This window comes from Saimiri boliviensis, chromosome 2 (genome assembly GCF_048565385.1).
Source record: "Saimiri boliviensis isolate mSaiBol1 chromosome 2, mSaiBol1.pri, whole genome shotgun sequence".
Classification (NCBI taxonomy): Eukaryota; Metazoa; Chordata; class Mammalia; order Primates; family Cebidae; genus Saimiri; species Saimiri boliviensis.
Window position 1 is genome coordinate 83,645,708 of NC_133450.1, and position 21,859 is coordinate 83,667,566.

The 21,859-nt window shown below is 43.4% G+C and overlaps 1 protein-coding gene across 2 annotated transcripts in view; it reads right to left on the minus strand.

The window, feature by feature from the left end:
* The window catches only part of CAPN3 (calpain 3), a 72,339-nt gene extending 51,857 nt beyond the window's left edge, over window positions 1–20,482 (minus strand). For both annotated transcript variants that reach the window (XM_074393809.1, XM_003928961.3), the window contains exon 1: window positions 20,173–20,482. In XM_074393809.1, the coding sequence (XP_074249910.1) occupies window positions 20,173–20,481 (309 nt within the window). In that variant the 5' untranslated portion in view covers window position 20,482. The remainder of the gene's footprint in view (window positions 1–20,172) is intronic.
* Between the last annotated feature and the right edge of the window lie 1,377 nt (window positions 20,483–21,859).

Genomic DNA, 21,859 nt, shown 5'->3' on the forward strand with positions numbered 1-21,859 from the left:
TCTTGCTTCCAGAGTACAGTATGGAAAGAGGGGAAGAAATAACTTCACGGTAGAGAAATCTGACAAGCACTACTTCAGCCACATGACAAAGGTCAACATCAACAACGAAAAGGCATGTTTATTGTCTGCACCCTTGATACATAATGTGACAAAAACAGCACTTCACCCTGTGGTCTCCCTCCCCCATATCCCTAAGCCCATAAGGAGAAAAACAGAAGACAAATGTCAATTGAAGGACATTATTTTACTGAATACTTGACCAGTACTCTTTAAAAGTGTGAGGGTCATGAAACACCCACTAAGTCAGAGATCCTGTCGCAGACAAGAGAAGGCTAAGGAGACGTTACTACTAAATGTAATGTCATATCTTGGGTAGGGTCTTGGAACAGAAAAAGGACATCAGACAAAAACTAAGGAAAAGTATGGACTTCAGCTAATAATATATTAACACTGGCTAATTAATTGTAGCAAATGTACCATACTAATGCAATTTGTTGGTAATGGGAACTGGCAGCAAGGTATATGAGAACTCTGTACTATCGTCATAATTTTTTTCCTGTGAATCTAAAACCATTCTGAAACTTAGTTTATTTAAAAAATAGGTATAAATACTTTTAATATTTTTTTCATCCACTGCAGTGGACCATCTTGTAGCTCTACTGGGTTGTATATGCCCTCCTCAGAGCCTACTGGTCTAGAGTTTCTTGCCTGCTCTAAATGCAGTGAACCCCTTTTGAAGCTGTATGTTTCTCCATGCAGAAAGAAGGGCCTTGTGCTATACATTCCCAAGCACTTTTACGGACTCGAGTTGACACAAGGGGCTTTTCACTTGCCTTTTAAGGTAGCCTGGAACAAACTGCTTCATCCTGTAAGGAGCCTGGCTGCTCAGCACGAACCTTTCCACTTAAACAGAAGTGATAACACACGAATGAACAAGCCTTAGGTGAAAGATTAAGAAGGCAGGTCGCCATCCTTCAGTTTCTTCACTGTTCACCACCTTTCACAGAACTCTCCCTGAAACTGTGAGCCTTAGTACTCTTAGCCACTCTACTCGCCCACCCCCCCAAAACACCTGTTCTCAATAAGAGACATGAGGCCAGGTGAAATGGATCTTGCTTGTAATCCCAGCACGTGGGGCAGGAGGATTAATTGAGCCCAGGGGTTTCATATTACCCTGGGCAACACTTTAAGACCCCATCTCTATAAATAAATAAGTTAAATAAATAAAAATATGGTGGCACATGCCTGGGCTCCCAGCTACTTGGAAAGCTGAAGTATGAAGTGGGATCATTTTTGGGCCTAGAGGGTTGAGGCTGCAGTGAACTATAATCATGCCACTGCCTCCAGCCTGGGCAACAGAGCAAGTCTGTCTCTCAAAACAACAAAAAAGAGAGATGATATTCGATTACAATGCATTAGCTCCCTAAAAATATTTATGATTTCAGTGACCCATAAAGTATTATAATAATTACTCTTCAAGAATAGAAAATAATATCTCCAGTTTCAGGAGGAAGCCAAAAGGTACTTGGGATAAAGAGGCCGTTGGTAAGTCAACTGCTCGGAGGAGGGATCCATGGCCTCAGGCTCAGGACCACTTCGCTTCTTGTTCCCCAAGAGCTGGCTCCTGAAGTTCTAGCTCCTCCATCCCTACTTAGGCCTTTCCACATGACGGCCTTCTTCTTGGTTTTGTGGATCAGCTCATGGGAGCCCAGGGCCTGAACACCTGCTGGGAACTCACAATCTTCAAAGAGGCACTTCTGGGCCAGACACCTTTGTTTGAGAACAACAAAATCCTCCCCTCAAATTTGAGGGGCTGTGTGATGGTGACCTCTCTGTTTCTCCTGCCCCTCTCTCAGATTACATCGTCACAGAAGAATCCTGATAGCAGGTAGGGCTTGCCGTGTGCTCAGGGAGTGGAGCTAGGCCTTCCCTGCGGCCTCTTTCCCACTGCACCCTCAGCCCAGGCCTTATCCTCTTATGAATAGCCTGGAGCCTATACAGCTCCTCTACCCTCAGCAGTGCCATGCAAAGGAACACAGCCCAGAGAAAGGTCATGGTCAGAGTCAGCAGCTTTGACTGGTGGCCCCTGAGCCCACAGTCTAGGGGCAACACCATGAGAGGGAGCCAGAGAGGGGAGAGATAGCCCCAGGGACAGCCTTGGGACAGACCATAATGGCCTGAAGACCTTCGGGGCACCTTCATCAGCCTTGCTGGGATTCTTCTTCTAAAAAGAAAATATAGTGACAGATAGGCTTATTTTATCTCAGCAAAAGGCATTCATGCCTTTGACACTTGTGAACAATGGGCTATAGCAGGCGTCCCAAACTACCGCCGGTGGGCTACATTCGGCCCCCTGAGGCCATTTATCCGGCCCCGCCGCACTTCAGGAAGGGGCACCTCTTTCATTGGTGGTCAGTGAGAGGAGCACAGTATGTAGCGGCCCTCCAACGGTCTGAGGGACAGTGAACTGGCCCCCGTGTAAAAAGTTTGGGGATGCCTGGGCTATAGCATAGGGCCTTCTGATAAATATACTAATCCTATACAGGCTACTGAATGCATAGGAGGAATCTGTCCCACGTCATTGCCTGGGGGTAATGAAGTCTTCACACTCCTGATGTCCCTGGCTCACCCCTCAAAGACCTTGACCACTCATTTAGGGACTGTCATCTGTCAAAAGGAAGCAGAGGGTAAGTAACTTGACCGCAGATGGAAGTTCCTGTTACAGTAGGTCCCAGTGGCAGTGAGCAGACATCCATAGTTGCAAATTCAGGACCTTTAGGGTGAAGAATGTGGTGGATGGGGTCAGGCGTGGTGGCTCAAGCCAGTAATCCCAGCACTTTGGGAGGCCAAGGCCGGTGGATCACGAGGTCAAGGGATTGAGACCATCCTGGTCAACATGGTGAAACCCCGTCTCTACTAAAAATACAAAAAATTAGCTGGGCATGGTGGCGTGTGCCTGTAATCCCAGCTACTCAGGAGGCTGAGGCAGGAGAATTGCCTGAACCCAGGAGGCGGAGGTTGCGGTGAGCCGAGATCGCGCCATTGCACTCCAGCCTGGGTAACAAGAGCGAAACTCCGTCTCAAAAAAAAAAAAAATGTGGTGGATGGGGAAAGCAGATGAATATGTGTCTTTTGGAAATTATATTCATAAGAAAGCCCAGCTTTTCCAACAGTTCACTGTGCTTAAATAGGCAGCTCTAATGTGAGAGCAGGGAGCGGAAATGGGAGGAAAATCAGGCCTCGCAGCTTGCCCAAAAGGAGGATGCTCAGTCTCCCTGTCTGCTCATGAACACCTGATGGCCTTTGTCTACTCTGTGCTTCTCAAAGTGTGATCATTGAACTTCACATATTAGAATCATCTGGGCTGCCAGTTGAAAATACAGATTCCCAGGCCCTGTCCCAGACCTGAGGACTCAGACACTTTTGGTAGGGGTCTGGGACTCTGCATTTTGAATAGGCTCACCAGGAGAGTCTACGTCCACTGAAGTTTGAAGCCGTGACTTTTTATTTATGAGGTAGGGTCTTGCTCTGTTGTCTAGGCTAGAGTGCAGTGGCGTGATCTTGGCTCACTGAAACCTCTGCCTCCCAGGTTAAAGTGATTCTATGCCTCAGCCTCCCAAATATCTGGGATTACAAACCCTGTCACTACTAAAAATACAAAAATTAGCGGGGCATGGTGGTGCATGCCTGTAACCTCAGCTACTCGGGAGGCTGAGGCAGGAAAATTGCTTGAACCTGGGAAAGTGGAGATTGCAGAGAGCTGAGATTGCACCACTGCACTCCAGCCTGGGCAACAGAGTGAGACTCTGTCTCATGACAAAACAAAAAATTTTTGGTAAAATGAAAATTCATTATTTACTTTAGTGTTACTATATATTGTTCACTTTGTAGCTAAGTGGTATGTTGTAATTACATTTCCTTTCTGTATAACTGTTCCTTTCTTCCTGTTACTGATAATTCTCTCATTTTTCTATGTACCTATCAAGGATTTTACCAGTGACAGATCTTCCAAATACTTGAGCTCATCAGACACAACACAGTGATATTGCAGAATACCACAGATAAAGAGAAGATCTCCAGAGTCAGAGAAAAAGACAGATGGCCTATGAAGGTACACTGATTAGAAAGACTGCTGCTACTGGGCCAGGCATGGTGGTTCATGCTTGTAATCCCAGCACTCTGAGAGGTAGAGGTGGGTGAATCATGAGGTCAGGAGTTCGAGACCACCCTGGCCAATTATGTTGAAACCCCATCTCTACTTAAAAAAAAAAAAAAAATAGGCCAGGAGCGGGGGCTCACGCCTGTAATCCCAGCACTTTGGGAGGCCGAGCGGGTGGATCACAAGGTCAAGAGATCGAGACCATCCTGGTCAACATGGTGAAACCCTGTCTCTACTAAAAATACAAAAAATTAGCTGGGCATGGTGGTGCGTGCCTGTAATCCCAGCTACTCAGGAGGCTGAGGCAGAATTGCCTGAACCCAGGAGGCGGAGGTTGCGGTGAGCCGAGATCGCGCCATTGCACTCCAGCCTGGGTAACAAGAGCAAAACTCCATCTCAAAACGACAACAACAACAACAACAAAACACAAAAATTAGATGGATATGGTGGTGGGGGCCTGTAATCCCAGCTACTTGGGGGGCTGAGGCAGGAGAATAGATTGAACCCAGGAGGCAGAGGCTGCAGTGAGCCAATATCACGCCACTGCATTCCAGTCTGGGTGACATAACAAGCCTCTGTCTCAGACAAAAGAAAGAAAGAAAGAAAGACTGCTGCTTCTCAAAAGCAATGTAAGCCAGAAGATAGTACTAGCATCAACCCAGGACTGATTAGACAGCAAAACTTTTTAAGAGTGAGAGCAAATTTCATACAAATAAAAATGTAGCGTTCTTACTACAAATTGACCCTTACTAAGGGAATTTCTAAACATTGTAATTAAGAAAAAGTAAAATTATTATAGAATTTCTAAACATTGTAATTAAGAAAAAGTAAAATCATTATAGAAGGAAAAGTTTGAGAAACAGGATAGAATAATAAGTAAATAAACTGGTAAACGTGTAAATCTAAGTAAATATTGACTGGATTAAAATTTTTAATTTCTCATTTTTAAGATTAGAAAATAAAGATTGGGCCAGGTGTAGCAGCTCATGCCTGTAATCCCAGCCTGTAATCCCACCGGCTGAGGTGGGTGGATTGCCTGAGGTCGGGAGATTGACATCAGCCTGGCCAACCTGGCAAAACCGTTTCTACTAAATATGCAAAAATTAGCCAGACGTCGTGGTGGGCACCTATAATCTCAGCTACTTGGAAGGCGGAGGGAGGAGAATCACTTGAACATGGGAGAAGGAGGTTGCAGTAAGCTGAGATTGCGTCACTGCACTCTAGCCTGGGCAATGAAGCAAGACTCATCTCAAAATAAATAAATAAATAAATAAATAAATAAAAGAAAAATAAAGATAGAACTAAAATTCTGAACACCAAGACATATTAGTTATGAGAGGAGGACTTAGGACTAAAGTGTTCTATGGTTCTCATATTGTTTAAGAGAAAGATAAAATTATTGATTAATTTCAACTTTGCTAAGATTAGTATGCATGTTGACATTTTTAGGGGAATCACTGGAAAAACAGAAATCGTCTATATCTTTCAGATTAGTAGAAAGGAAAAAAAGAAAAAATCTCACTTATAATAAATTTAAAAGGGTAGATAGAAGAAACAAAGAACATTTAAAAAGCAACACAAAGTATATGGTTAGAAAATAGAAATGAACCCAAAATATATTAATACTCATTATCAATGTAAATAGGTTAACATTTCCAGCTAAAAGACAAAGGTTTTTAGAATATCTTTGTTAAAAAGTTTGTTTAGGGCCGGGCGCGGTGGCTCAAGCCTGTAATCCCAGCACTTTGGGAGGCCGAGGTGGGTGGATCACGAGATCGAGAGATCGAGACCAACCTGGTCAACATGGTGAAACCCCATCTCTACTAAAAATACAAAAAATTAGCTGGGCATGGTGGCGCATGCCTGTAATCCCAGCTACTCAGGAGGCTGAGGCAGAAGAATTGCCTGAACCCAGGAGGCAGAGGTTGCGGTGAGCCGAGATCGCGCCATTGCACTCCAGCCTGGGTAACAAGAGCGAAACTCCATCTCAAAAAAAAAAAAAAAAAAAAAAAAAGTTTGTTTATAAGCACTTTATAAGAAATACATTCATGATATTAGAACACAGAACTGTTGAAAGTAAAAGATAAAAAAATATATAACACAAAACCTTTCCCCAAAAGCTTGTATACCTACACTAATATTCAGCAAAATTGACTTTAAAGCCAAAAACAACAAACTTTGTGATGGGATCACTACAAATTCCTAGAAAAATAAATATTACCACCGACTCAAGAAGAAAAACAATTTCAAATGATCCATGATTATTAAAGAGGTTATAGATAAAACTCTTTGTTTAAAGAAAACATCAGCAAAATGCTACCAAATATTTAAAGAACATTTAGTTTTCATCTTATGCAGTCTCTTTCAGAAGAAGGCAAATCCTGTACTCATTTTTTCTTTTTGAGACAGAGTCGCATTTTGTCACCTAGGCTGGAGCACAGTGGTGCGACCTTGGCTCACTGCAATGCTTGAGCCGAGCTCTGTCTGCTGGGTTCAAGCGTTTCTCGTTTATCAGCCTCCTAAGTAGCTGGGATTACAAGCATGTGCCACCATGTCTAGCTAATTTTTGTATTTTTAGTAGAGACGAGGTTTTGTCATGTCAGGTAGGCTGGTCTTGAACTCCTGACCTCAAGTGAACTGCCCACCTCGGCCTCCCAAAATGCTGGGATTACAAGCATGAGCCACTGCATGCCGCCTCTGCATTCATTTTATGTTATCAAAATTGAACAGCACAAGAAGGATAAATAATAAGTCAATCTCATAAAGCTTTGTTCTATTTGTGAGCAAATATTTAAAAACCTAAATAAAAGATTAGCAAACCAAAATTCAGTGATGTGTAAGCAAGCTAATATGGTCTAAATGTGCTTTTCTAAGAATGCCAGTTGTCAACATTAGAAAACTCTATAATGTAATTTGCATATTAATTGTTTAAAGGAGGATAATTACATGATTTTCTCAACAGATGTAGAACAAGTATTTTATAAAGTTCAACAACCATTTATGATTTTAAAAGAAACTTTTAGCAAAGCAAGTCTAGAGGGAGACTTTCCTAATGATAAGTGGTGTCTATGAATCTATTCAACAGTGAAAAATTAAGAATAGTCTCTTGAAAACTGGGAACCAGATGAGGATGTCTGTTATTTTCTTACGTAACAATATGCTGAAGGGTTTAGCCAGTGCAATAGAACAAGAATAAGGCTACTGCATAAGGTACTTGGTAGCCCTGTCATTACTTGCAAATTATCTATCTATCTAACAATATCGAATCTATATACAGATAAAGAACTTCAGATCTACAATCAAATTACTAGAATTACAGCTGGTCTCGGTGGCTCATGCCTGTAATACCAGCACTTTAGGAGGCTGAAGTGGGCACATTACTTGAGGGCAGGACTTTGAGACCAGCCTGAACAACATGGTGAAATCCTAGCTCTACTGAAAACACAAAACTTAGCTGGGTATGGTGCCAGGCATCTGTAATCTCAGCTACTCAGGAGGCTGAGGCAGGAGTATAGCTTAAACGTGGGAGGTGGGGGTTACAGTGAGCACTCCAGCCTGGTGACAGAGCAAGACTCCATCTCAAAAAAAGAAAAAAGAAAAGAAAAGAAATTACTAGAATTACTATTAGTTTAGCAAATATACTGCATAAAAGAGTCAAATGCATGTTTATGCCTAAGGAATTGAGTACAGTTTTAAGAAAGCCACTAACAAAAATGAGTTTTGTTTAACATTTTTTTGTTAAAAGATTCCTAGGAATAAATCTGACAAAAGATGTTCAAGGCAGGCAAGGCGCTGTGGCTCACACCTGTAGTCCCAGCACTTTGTAAGGCCAAGTTGGGTGGGTCACCTGAGGTCAAGAGGTCGCGATCAGCCTGAACAACATGGTCAAATCCCATCTCTACTAAAAATACAAAATTAGCCAGGTATGATGGTGCATAACCTGCAATCCCAGCTACTTGGGAGGCTGAGGTAGAATTGCTTGAACTTGGAAGATGAAGGTTGCAGTGAGCTGAGAGTGCGCCATTGTACTCCAGCCTGTGCAACAAGAGAGAAACTCCATCTCAAAAAAAAAAAAAAAAAAAAAAAAAAATGTTCAAAGTGTCATTGAGAACATATTAAAAGACACCTATTTAAATGGGAAACATCCCTGCTTCATGGATAGGAAGACTCAATATTATCAAGATGTAGTATTGATAATATTAAATAACAAGAATCGATGTTGATTCAATGCAACTGCAATAAAAATCCCAACAAGCTTTTTAAATTTTTAAAATTTTCTTTAAGATGAAGTCTTGCTCTGTTGCCCAGGCTGGAGTGCAGTGGCAGGATTTTGGCTCACTGCAACCTGTGTCTCCTGAGTTCAAGTGATTCTCCTGCTTCAGCTTCCTGATTATCTGGGATTACAGCCTCCCGCCACTATGTCTGGCTAATTTTTGTATTTTTAGTAGAAATGGGTTTTTGCTATGTTGGCCAGGCTAGTCTCAAACTCCTGATCTCAGGTGATCTGCCTACCTCGGCCTCCCAAAGTGCTGGGATTACAGGCATGAGCCACCGCACCCAACCTAAAAATGTCTTCTTAAGAGGGTGAAGAGGCAAGTCACAAGTTGGAAGAAGACATCTGTAACACATTTAACCAAGAATGGATTAGTATCCAGGATATATAAAGAATGCCTAATTCAAATTGAAAAATACAACTCAAGAGAAAAATGTACAAAAGACATTAGCAGGTTGTTTCATGTTCAGTGAAATACAGATGATCAAGAAATAGACAAGTGTACAAAAACAATGCTTTGCCTTATTTATAATTAGGAAAATGCACCTATCTTGTATTTCTTGGCCATTTCTGTCCCAGCCCCTCTCACTGTCAGCATTATACTGCTGAGTCACTTTAATTTATTCACCATGATGTCCGGAGCTCTGTCCCCATCATGACCCCCATGAGGAGCTGCTCTCTTATAGAATATAATAGAAGGTGCTCCTAAAAGTTATAATTGTCACTTTCACCCAAACATATGCACCTTTCTCATCCCCTGCTACCCCCTGATGACATTATCATGATTCTCTGCTGAGCAGACAGAAGGCTGGCTCTCAGTTGGGTATTTCATTTTGCCTTTCAGTTACTATCATCACTATTTATTGACTCATTGTATTAACCATGTTATATATGGAATCTCATTTAATCCTTAGAACAACTCTATGAACATAGGAAGGATGCACTAACTGAGACCTCAGGATGGTCAATGATTTGACTGAGGTCACATTGTTAATCGATGGAGCTGGGATTTGAATGAAGTTTGCCTGATTTCAGAGCCTGTGTTCTTCATCACTGTGTTATGCTCCTGCCCTTTGCTGCCTATGCTGATAGTAATTGCTACTTTACCTTGCATACCTACTAGGACTTTCTGATGACTTACTTATGTGACTCGCTAGTGGCTGAGTCAGTGTTCAGACAGGGTCTGTTTGGTTCTAACTCTAGTTGTCTTAACCCCACTGCACAATGTCCTCAGTTCTTCCTCTCTGTGGCTAGGACAGTGACCTCACTTTTCTATCTGACAGAAGGTAACACTCTTAAAGCAGATCATAAGCAGACCACTTGCTGAGTCAGCTTCACTGGAAAGATAAATACCTCTCCTGGGAGAAGAAACAACTGGGTCCTGGGCCCTAGGAACAGAGAGCTTCCTGCCACAGCCTAGGTTTTTCTGTGGTTCAGCCCCCTCCCTCTCATCTCATGCTAGCATGGAGTAACTTTTATTTTGTGCCTACCTAGGATTTCTTCTTTTCAGAACTGAGTAACACAAGTCAAGTGACTCCTGTCTGGGAAGATACACAGAAGTCAGTATTAATTTTAGAGGCAGTGGGGCACATGGAAGAGGTCATTAGAGCAAGAGACCATCTGGTGTGGACAGAAAGCTTCCAACTTGAAGTGCTGATGCGAGGCTGGACCCAGTGCCTCATGCCTGTAATCCTAGGCTGAGGTCGGTGGATCACCTGAGATCGGGAGTTTGAGACCATCCTGACCAACATGGTGAAACCTCTTCTTTACTAAAACTACAAAAATTAGCTGGGTGTGGTGGCACATGCCTGTAATTCCAGCTACACGGGAAGCTGAGGCTGGAAAATCTATTGAACCTTCAAGGCAGAAGTTGCAGTGAACCAAGATGGTGCCATTACACTCCAGCCTGGGAAACAAGAGTGAAACTCTGTCTCAAAACAAAAACAAAAACAAACAATCAAAAAACAGAAAGCAAGTGCTGATGCGATGGTCAAGTGCTGGGTCCTAGGAAGTTGGTGGCCATCTGTCCTCTCAATGCGCTTTCACTCCATTTCAGACCAAAAGGAATCAGGTTTCTTGAAGAAATGATTCATTCCAGGTGTGGGGCAAGAAATGCACAAGATGGGCGTGGCACATTTTATTGTGGCCAGAAAACAAGGAAGGGATAAAAGATAAATGGAGTAATGTTAAATGATACAGGCAACATACAGGGGCTCCTACTGTCCAAAGATGGGACAATTTGAACAAGAAAAAGAAGAATGACTGCAATGGATTAAAACATGCTGCAATACTCCATACTGATCACATTCCTTTTTTTCCTTCTTTTTGAGCCAGGGTATCACTCTGTCACCCAGGCTGGAGTGCAGTGGCACAATTTTGGCTCACTGCAGCCTCAACCTCCCTAGTTCAAGTGATCTTCCCACCTCAGCCTCCCAAGTAGCTAGTGACAGAGCAGGAGCATTGCTATCTTGGACAAGCACCACCATTTAATAATTCCCCTTAATCAAAAACCGCCTAAATCCAACCCAAAGGGCATCAGCCTAATGGCTAATGTCAGCATGATCATAAACCACAAATGACATCTCCGACCAGAAACATTCCTACCCTAAGATAAACCGCTTCCTGACCAGAGACATGCCAGCCCCAAGATAACCTCCCCTCCAGCGGGAGAGATGTTAGCCCCAAAATAACCTCCCTTCCAACCAGAAATATTCCAAACCCACAACGAACTTCTCCTCCATGAAGAAACATTCCAAGCCTGAAATAAGCTCTCTCGCCCTGAACCCTTAAATACTCTTTAGTATGTAAGAGAGAGTGCTCCTGACTGAAATCGCCCAGAAGCCCCTCTCAGATTTATTCTGCAAAATAAACCTGACTTTGACTGTTGAGCTTTGACTTTGACTGTTCGTGTTTCTTTCCTCTTTTATTTAAATCTTACGGTAGGACTACAGGCACACACCACCATGCCTCACTAATTTTTGTAATTTTAGTAGAGATAGGTTTTGTAATTTTAGTAGAGATAGTTGCCCAGGCTGGTCTTCAACTCCTGGGCTCAAGTGATCCACCCACCTCAGCCTCCCAAAGTGCTGGGATTGCAGGCATGAGCCTCTATCCCTGGCCACATTCTTGATAGTGTATTATTTCAATCTGTAATACTTAAGAATACAGAGAAAATGAAGTACAGTCAATACTCATTATTCTTGGTAGTTATGTTTTATAATATTGCTGAGAACACTGTATTAGTAAATACTGAACCATTGCTTCTAGGGGAAATACAGAGTTAGGATCCTGTGAGTCTCTGGTCACATTTTCATCAACCAATCAATAGGTTTCTGCTTAAAATACCTTATTTAATATTGATTCATTAAATTTTTGTTTGTTGATTGATGATTTTATAACATCAAACTCATAGCCAACTGATTATAACTTGTGTGTGAACAAAGCTTACCTGACACATGTATTTTCTCCATGAGGCATACCACAGCCGCTTAGAATGCTAGACAGCATTTCAGCATTGTGCTTGGAGGTCACCAATCAAAAGCACAGATATGAGAAAAACATGGCACTAAAGATGTCAGGAAAGGACACTCTTTACAGTATGAAAGCTGAAACAAGAGTGTTGCCTTGTTTGACCTGAGGTGGAAACGTGTGTGGGGGGTGACTCAGATTTTTCACAGCTCTCTATATGCCCACAAATGACTGCAAAAACACCTAAAGCACTAATTTTGGGGAGACAAACTTTAGTGAGTAGGTGAATCTGCAAATATGGCATCTGCAAATAACAAGGATTGGCTGTGTATGGTTAACAGCACTGGCACCCTCCATGTTGGAAAAGCCATGCTTTTGGAACAATTTTGTGACTGATCTGAAGTAACTGAAAGAGCACTGACATGATTCAAGAACAGGAAATGCCTGCATTTCCAGCTACTCAGAGTCTTAGACAGGAGGATCACTTAAACCCAGGAGTTCAAGTCCAGTGTGGACAACATAGTGAGACCCCCTATCTCTATTTTAAAAAAGAATAGGGAGGCTTGCCATGTAGGGAAAATCAGCTGACTCTATTTCACTGTCTTTTGGGTCAGAGCCAGAGAACATATGCTATATTTGCACCTGGAAACATCTTAGAAATAAGGATGAATTGTTCACATTGTGAAAGTTACAAGCTGTAGGTTATTTAAGGAGATGGAGCCCTCCTTTTCCCTTTAAAACCTTTCTATCAGGAAAGAAAGCCATCTATTTGAAAAGGCTAAAAGTAGTTCCCATTTTTGGTCCTATGATCTCTGGGGGATTTTTAAAATAGCAGTTTTTGTACTATATTCCTGGTGTTCTAGAGTATGTAATACACTTCTGAAGGTTCTGATGGTGCTTGTTTAAACTTGAAGGTTGAATGAAAATGGAAAAGTATGTGTCAGCTCCTCTTCAGCAGAATGCTACCCACTGTTAGCTGAGGAGCCAGGCTTCCTTGTGAATTAGTCTTGAACACCACTCCATAGCTTCTGAGAGGGCAGGGCCTCCTCACTCCCACCACAGTTCAGTGGGTTCCTAGCAGCTCCCTACTGTGTGCTTCTTTCTCCCCACACTCCTGTACTTTCCACACTCTGACTTCTGAGTGTTAGCTCAGCCCTGCCTGTGTAAACCAAAATGGGAACCTCCATCGTCTACCAAGTCACTTGCCTCAAAAGTTCCACAAGCACTCAAAAAGAATTCTGTGAGGGAGGCTTGGCATGGTGGCTCATGCCTATAATCCCAGCACTTTGGGAGGCTGAGGCAGGTGGATCACCTGAGGTCAGGAATTCAAGGCCAGCCTGGCCAACATGGTGAAACTCATCTCTACTAAAAATACAAAAATTAGCCACGTGTGGTGGCACATGCCTGTAATCTCAGCTACTAGGGAGGCTGAGATAGGAGGATCACTTGAACCTGGGAGGTGGAGGTTGCAGTGAGCCAAGATTTTGAGCCGCTGCACTCTAGCCTGGGCAACAGAGTGAGACCCTTCCTCCAAAAAAAAAAAAAAAAAAAAAAAAAAAAAAAAAAAAGAATTCTGTGAGGGTTGGGTTGTGGAGAGGAAGAACATTGGGTGGGTGACCGTCACGGTCCCTATTGCTTCCTCTACTCCATTTTCCTTTCAGTTCCAGCTCTCCTCCCTCTTGTAAGTAAATGGGCAGGTGTTTTTCTTTCTTTTCTTCCTAGAAAATTATCATATTTAATTCTCCTTCACCCACCCCAGAGATTACTGTAATTCTGTAATTACAATAATCTTTCTAATTTTTTCTTATGGGTTTTCCTTGTGAAGCGAGAAGATGTTTCTGCCATGTTAAGGGTTCAGAAAGTGCACATTTGGTGAAATAAGTGTAAAGACTCGAGAATAATCCCACAGCAGTAAGAAGATCTACCCTGAAGAATGTCATGCTTTTTTTTTCTCTCCTGGTGTAACAGCTCTGGCACAAGGAAGCAGTTGGTTCTGCCTGGATGGTGAGGACCTTGGGAAAGGGCAAGAGACCAGGTCATACAGAAAGCAGCAAAACCAGCCAGTGTGGCAGGTCCACGTTGATAGACAGCATGGAAGAAAGAGCTTGGGAAAAGGAATAGGTTGGGGATGGCAGGACTTCGAGTTAAGTGGGAAGGAACCCTTTGTCTTATTTTTCCATTCTGAGATGCTTTTCTCCCTCACATTTTACATTTCACAATTTCCCTCACATTTCTGAATTTCTCTCACATTTCTGAAACTGTGATGCAACTTACATTAGAAAGCTTCCTTCAACTGCATTCAGCTGGGTGGTGGTCATGACCTTCTGTGGACACCTTCTGATAAGATCAAGAAAGTACTAGTATTGAGAATCTTCTAGACTTGGGGATAAAGGTTCATGATGAATTATAGCTTGGGAAATTTACCTAAACTTTATCTTTAAAATAAGCCTAATTCAAGAGATTTCTGTGTCCCAGAATACAAGGAATAAAGTCACCTGTTCGGAGAATTATGGGGCTGCTGCTGTCTGACTGGGAAAGAGGTTTCCACAGGTCCAGGTGCTGGTGGAGGGAACTAGCTGGCCCCAAAAGTGAGGAAGAGTGGGGCTAAGGATGAGGTTGGACTACTGGGCAAAGCACGGCTGGATATGGGTATGATAATAATACCTTGCAGGAAGAGAGCTAAACACCAGAGAAATGTGGGTGAACTGGAGATCCAGCTCTGAGCCAGTAATGGGTGGGGCCCTGTAATGATAGGCAGGTGGGGACAGGAGTTGAGGGAATGAGGTGGGTTAGGCAACCAATAGCTGGAGCTCCAGCCACCACCAGCAAATGAGAAGGCACTGGATCTAGAGATAAGTGGGAAGGTGGCGAGCTCCCCCAATTCCCAACAGCTAATAGAAAAGAGAGCTAAGCAGAAGGTTGCGGTAAGAAACTGCAGAGTCCCAGCTATCAGTCCCAGGAGGTTGGAGGGCAGTGGAGGAAGGGAAAACAGATTTCCTAGGGAAAAAGCTAGAGGTTAAGCTGGAGGTGGCTGTGTATCAATAATGCAGTTTTGACTCCAATTCAGGGCTGTGAACTGGAGGCCCAACCAGAAATAACTTCTCCTGGCAGAGCCAAGAAACACTGAGACTATGCTGATGGAGTGCAGTTTAACCTGAAGTCTGGGTTAATACAGCTCCTAAATAGGGTGGGCTCTTCCTTCTCCAAGCTCTGGGTTAGGATGGGTCTGGAATAATATAGAATTTACAGAAATGTGACTCCACCTAGCACCAGAGAGAGGGAGAGGCCCAGGAACCTCATTGTTGTCAGTGTCCACTGCTGGAGGCCCTGGCCAGCTGAGTTGATTGTGCAGGGCAGCGCACTGTGCAGCAATTCTGGCATCCCACGTTACCAAGGGTGAGGAGGGGACCAGATACCTTTTCATCACAAGGTCCTGAAACTAGCCCTTCACTTTTCATCCCTCCAAAAGCAGCAGGGATCTAGGTTTCCCCTGATTTTGGGATTGCAGGAGAGCAGAGATAAACGGTTTAAGAACTCTCCACCTGGCATGACTGAGGCACATGGAGATGGGAAAGAGGAAGCCCTGGTCTTTAAAGCCAGTCATAGAGCAAGTTGCCAAGTTTCCCAGCCAAGTGTGATCACACTTGTAGTCACCTTCCTGGCTCTATGATACACCCACATTTTCACAACCAAACATACATTTTATATTTGATGTAAGTAACTGGAATTGCCCTAAAGGACAAGCAGTCCCCTGCCCATGAGGGGAGCATTCACACATATGTCCTCATGCTGAGATGGACAGATGCATTTAGACCAGGCATGAGGTACCCAAATCATTACCATGGTAAATATATTGACTGGACATAGGTACAAATTGAGCTGGAAAAATGTTTATAATGCTGCTGCTTTAAAGAGACAGCACAGCTGCTTGTAGGCAGTAATGAGTAGTCTATGTTTACTGAGCACTCACCCATGTGTTGGTCTTAAGCTTTTAGCCTGCATTAATTCATTTAATCCTCAATTAATTATGAGATTGGTTCTTCTATTTTGGTTGTTCCCCAATTTTCACATGGAGAACCTGTGGCAAAATGAGGGTAAGTATGTGACGAAGATTACCTAAGTGTTAGGTAGCAGGCTAAGACTTGAACATGGGTTGCCTGACCTCAGAGCCTGGGCTCTTAGCTACTGTGTCATTCCATCTCCAACTTACAGAGGCTGCTGCTTTCAGGGGCATCCCCTGGGGTGTCACTCAATACCTGCTGTGTCTTGAGGAGGCTCAACAAATGACACCTTATTTCCATGCCCAAGTTTTGAGCCAATAAAGGAATACTACCAAAGTGCAGGGCAGGTGGGAGTTCAGAATGCCATATTTATTAATAAAAACAGGTATTAACATCTAAATCTCAGAATCACATAGATTTGGGGCTCTAGAGCCAGACTGTGTGGGTTTAAATCCCAGCTCCAGCCTTCACTGATTGGGAGATCTGGAGCGAGTTATTTAATCTTTCTGAGAATCAGTTCCCTCCTTTGTAAAGTGGGACAATAATCATACTTCCTCCCAGGATTGTTGTGAAGATTAAATGAATTAACACATGGGAAGCACTTAGAATAGTTACTGGCATGCAGTGAGTTCTCACTCAAGATTATCGACTATCTTTACTATTAACCACGTATTACCAGGTGGCCCAGGGACTCCTGCATGACTCCCCATGGGGACCTGACTCATGAAAACTTGCTGCAAGGAGGAGCAGAGAGCAGAAGCCATGCTTCTTGCGGGTAGCTTGCTTCCCAAAGAAAGATGGAAGCCAAGAATCGGACTTTACAGGTCAAGTTCTCTTTACAAACCCACCAAGGGAAGGAGAGAGGCCCGGAGTGTGGTGCAACTGAACCTTCCACTCCACGGAATAAAACATGACCTGCCCTCCCCAACCTATCCCTAGTGTACTGGGCACCAGCATCCCAGAAGCCCTGTTCTAGAAGCCATTCTATGCTGCCCTGGGATCTGTCATCAAGAAAACTTGCCTTAACAGTTGGGAAGTATTGAACAGAAGGGAAGGGGGAGAGAGAGCAAAATATATTGAATAATTTGTTTCGTTTTCTGACCCTAGAAATAGATCACATAAGGAAAGGCTAGAGGAATGACATTGTTTGGACTGGAAACTCAATGCATGATGCTCCCAAATAGAGGAAGAAAGGCTGTGAGGTAGCAGTGGTAAGTGAGAGAAGAGATTATAGGGCTGGGAACAGTTGGCCAGAGCCTATTTTCTGTTAAGAGGGAAAGGCTGAAAGTGTAGCATGCTATTTGAACCAGAATTATAGTTGTCCAGGAATAATTCTTCCTGTATCATTATAATTATTATCACTATAATCAGAATAAATAATAGTTATGGTTAAAAAAAATTCAGATTGGTTTCCAAAGGTTCTATGCCTTAGATAGTAAAAGCAGGAAGGCCTTTACTCACCTGCCTGGTGCTTTTCCTGACAGGACACAGTCTTTTCAGACTGCTCGGGGTTGGCAAAGGTCACTGCAACTGAGGAAATTCATGGAGAACCGATGTCTCCAAGAAGTGCTTTACAGTCAGAAAGTTATGGAGTCATTTCAGTTTTTCAGTTTCAAGTCAACTTGTGTGGCTTTAGATAAGTCATTTGCCCTTTCTGGGCCTTAATCACTTCACCTGTAAAGCAAGGGCTCTGGACTGCCTCTCCAAGATTCATTCCAACTCTGACCATCTCTAACTCTTCATTTCTCATTTATGCTAGTAAACCCACTGGGCAGTGTTCCTGTGATCTTAACCCCAGGGAAATGTGTGGGCATTTCATCCAAGAGTGCCCTTTGCTATTTGATCCTTTATTGACTCAAACAGTAGAAAATCCAGGATCTTTGTTGGTGATGGTGGTGGGGGGGGGGGCACAATTCAGTACAGACAGGTCTTCTGCACCCATTTCACACACAGACACTGCCAGTATAAGTTTCCAGACCAATCTAGTGCCTAGGGCATAACAGGCCTGAAAGCATTTTTATTAATTTGTAAGTATAGCTTTAAGACTCAAGTCCACCAATGATTTCACTGAAAACAGTATTTGTAGGTTATTTTCTCCCTATTCTAAGAAAGGGCTTTTATTTTTTTAAACTTTTTAAATAGAGATGGTGTCTCACTATGTTGCCCAGGCTGGTCTCCAACTCCTTAGCTCAAGCGATGCTCCTACCTCTGCCTCCCAAACTGCTGGGATTACAGGCATGAGCCACCATGTCTGGCCTAAGAAAGGGCTTTTAGGAACTCCCTGCCTAGGAATGCAAGACCATCTTATCTCACTGGTCAAGGCCCTCCAGTGTGGGTTTTCATTCACCAGCATTGGCTGAGTACCCACTATGGTTCTGGCCTGTGCTAGATGAGGGGGCATCAGAGATGAACAGGAAGGGTCTCTGCTTTCAGTGACAAGGAAATAGTCATGAGAAAGGGTGAAGGAAGTGGCACCTGAGCAGTTTCAGATAAGAACAAAAAGGTCATGCCAGGTCGACAGACAGCATGAGCAAAGGCCTCTGGTGTGAGAAGACTTGGAACAGAGCAGCTCAATGTCCAAGCACTGCTGGTGTGTCAGGATCTGAGGAAAGAGGGCAGAGATGGGCCTGGACAGGTAGGCAGGGAACAGCTGAGAAGGGCCTATGGCTTGGCTAAGGAGTTTGGACTTGTCCTGAAGGCAGTGGAGGATGAGAGAGGGATGTCACTGAAGATACGTCAGCAGGGTGGGTGTGACATGCCCAAATACTCTGATAGCAGAGCAGTGTTATCTCCTAAACTGAGGGCCTTCGGGACAGTCATGGGCCTTAGCAAAGAACCCAGAAAAGCCCCTGTGGAACACCCAGTGTTGTGGAATATTTCCGCTCAGGTTTCTTTTGTTGTTCTTGTTGATTTTTGAGACTGGGTCTCATTCCTGTTACCAAGCCTGGAGTGCAGTGGTGTGATCTTGGCTCACTGCTGCCTCAATTTACTGAGTTCAGGTGATCTTCCCACCTCAACCTCCCAAGTAGGTAGGACCACAGCATGTGCCACCATGCCTAGATAATTTTTTGAATTTTTAGCACAAAAGAGATGGGGTTTTGCCATGTTGCCCAGGCTGGTTGCAAATTCCTGGGCTCAAGCAATCCTCCAGACTGGGCCTCCCAAAGTGCTAGGATTACAGGTCTGAGCCACCACGCCCGGCCCATCTTAGGTTAATAAAGAAAAACATCACTGATAAATAGCACTGGGTCTCAGCTTGCCATCATTTCCTCAGGGAAGGTTACTCTCCCTGGACCAGGTTAGCTCTTCTTGCCACATAATTCTGTGACACCCAGAACATCATCTCCTGACAGTGTCACTCTTGTTCAATGCCACTCTTCCCCTTCAGGACCCTAGGTTCCAAGACAGCTGGAATTTTGGTCTTTCTTTCTTACTACTGTCCCCCCAGTTGCTTGCCCAGTGCTGGCACTAGTAGATGCTCAATAAATACTCCTTGAATTAAGAACAAGAGTCACACTGGAGGCATGATCACAGAGGTGAGCCAGGGGAATGTGATTTCCCTCCTGGTGATCACTATAAATGAAACCCAGAGGCTGGGAGAGTTTCCCAAAAGAGAAGGAGTTTTAATCCAGGCTCTGTCATATGCCTACTGGATATATTTCACTCTGGTGTGCTCCTCATTTATGAGGTAAGGTAGGTGGACAAAAGTGATTGCTAGGTCTCTCTCTCTCTAACCCTAACATTTTATACATGAAAAAATATTTCTTGCCTATGATTCTCCTCTTTCTAGAGTTTTTGTGTTTCAGAAATATATAGCCACTGGTAAATTAAAGAAGAATAACATCATGAATTTATCTAGAGAAACTGAAGTAATTTTACAAAGATGAAAGATATTTAAAATGAAAGAGTAGATCTGGGCTGTCTGGAATTTGTTCTGAGAATGGAATATTTATTTTTACAGAATGAATTAAACTGAGTTCCAATCACTTTTATAAAAAGCAAGACTTTTTTTTTTTTTTTTTTCAGGAAGAGCCAGAGCATGAGAATCAGCTCTGCTTCCCTACTCTCCCTTTGGATTTTGCTGAGATTTGGTGAAATATCTAAGACCTGTTCCTCTACTCCTTGCTTCACACTTAAGGATGAAGCCCAGTAGAGCTGCTGCTAGGATCCTTCCCCCAGTGCCCATGTGCACAGCTGAGCTGCCGGAGGAGCTGAGTGGGAGGACTCCTCTGTGGGGGAAAAACCCAGCCAGCAAGCAGGAAGCTACTCACCGGAGGTCTTTTCCAGACGAACTGGATGGGGAACTTCTGGCTATAAAAGAGAGAGGTCTCATCCGGTGGGAATTCAGGGTCCACATAAAGAACTTTCTTTTCTAGACATTTCTTGTGAAGCTGCTCAAATGTCTTCTCTTTCACTCCAATAATAGGAAAATTGCGGCTGATGATGGCTGAATAGATGCCACTTGGGTTTCCACCCCCAGCCTCAGTAACCTTGCTCTGGGCCGGGTGAGGAACTGGCCCTGGGGACCTGGGTTCAGCTGCTGTCCTTGGAGCCACAGATGGGCTAATAACGGTTGGCATGGCAAGTGACTCTGGAATAAAAAGCTTTTTAAAGAAAACAAGATACAGCTAGCTTCAAGGAAAGGAAGCAACTGTAAAGGGGAAGTTGGAGTAATTCTGTCATCTGAGAGAAAAGTGTCCATATCCAGTTCAAAGTTGAAAGCCCATCAGAAGGTCGTACAGGGTTATGTCCATCTTAAAAATGGAGCTGTAATCCTGAAGACGTAAGTTTTGCTGAGAAAGGAGTGCTAAAGGATTTCTGAAGCAATGTTTACCTGGGGGCTCCTACAAGCAGCATGCATGCCAGAGGGAGAGAGAAAGAGAGTGAGGGTTGTGTTTCAGTGGCCTGAAGAAGCTTGAGCCAGGAAAACTAAAAATAGATGTGAAGAAACACTGTGAGTATGAGGGCAAGAGAGCCTGCATGGTAGAGAAAGGAGAACCTGGCTAGGGACATCTCTGTTGCCATGAAGTGCTAGTGTTGTCAGAAAATGAAAAGGGAGTATCTGAGTAAGGTGAACGCTGGAAGTTAGCTGAGAACTGCTGACATGTTACTAAGTAGGCAGTTATATAGACCACCCAACTACTGGCCACCAAATGAATGGAAAACAGTATTGCAAAAAAGCTAGTTAGGGTGAATGGGAGGTACTGAATTCTAGGAAAATATTCCATGAATTTTAGAGAACATGATTTTCATTCCTAAAATTTTAGGATATCAGAACATTATTCAATGTTAGATTTGGCATCTTTTCTAGAATGTTCTGGGTCAGTGTTCATTGGAAATGTCTGCACGGAAAATCATACTCATCAGAGTCCCTGGTTGAGAAACTCTCTGTGTAGTTGACCTTGCTACCTCTTATTTCTTCCCACCCCCAAAAGAAACACTGGGACTGAATCTGCTACAAAAAGTGCACCTGGGCACAGTAAATCCTCATTTAACGTCATTAATAGGTTCTTGTAAACTGTGGCTTTAAGCAAAATGATGTACTAACTAAGCTAACTTGATGTAAACCAAGCTAACTGATATAAACAAGAGTTAAGTCCCTATAGCACACAATATGTTTTGTTTAAAGTCACAGTTTACAAGAACCTATCAACGATGTTAAGTGAGAACTTACTGTACAGGTTATATGTTGACTCGTTCAGCCACACCACATTAGGTATCTGAGACATAAGTTGGAATTGGATACTGAACCAGACTGGCTGTCAAGTCCTGAGATGCCACACCTAAGAAGCCGATTTCAGAGCTCTTAGATGAGAGCATAAGTGGCTCTGGGGAAGGGAAGTGCCTGACTGGCCTCCACCTTGTCTTCTACCCACAATACTGGCTCCAAAAAGGAGATGACCACATTTAACCATGGCAGAGTGGAGGCATGTCCTAGACTGCAGTCATGCCTGTTCC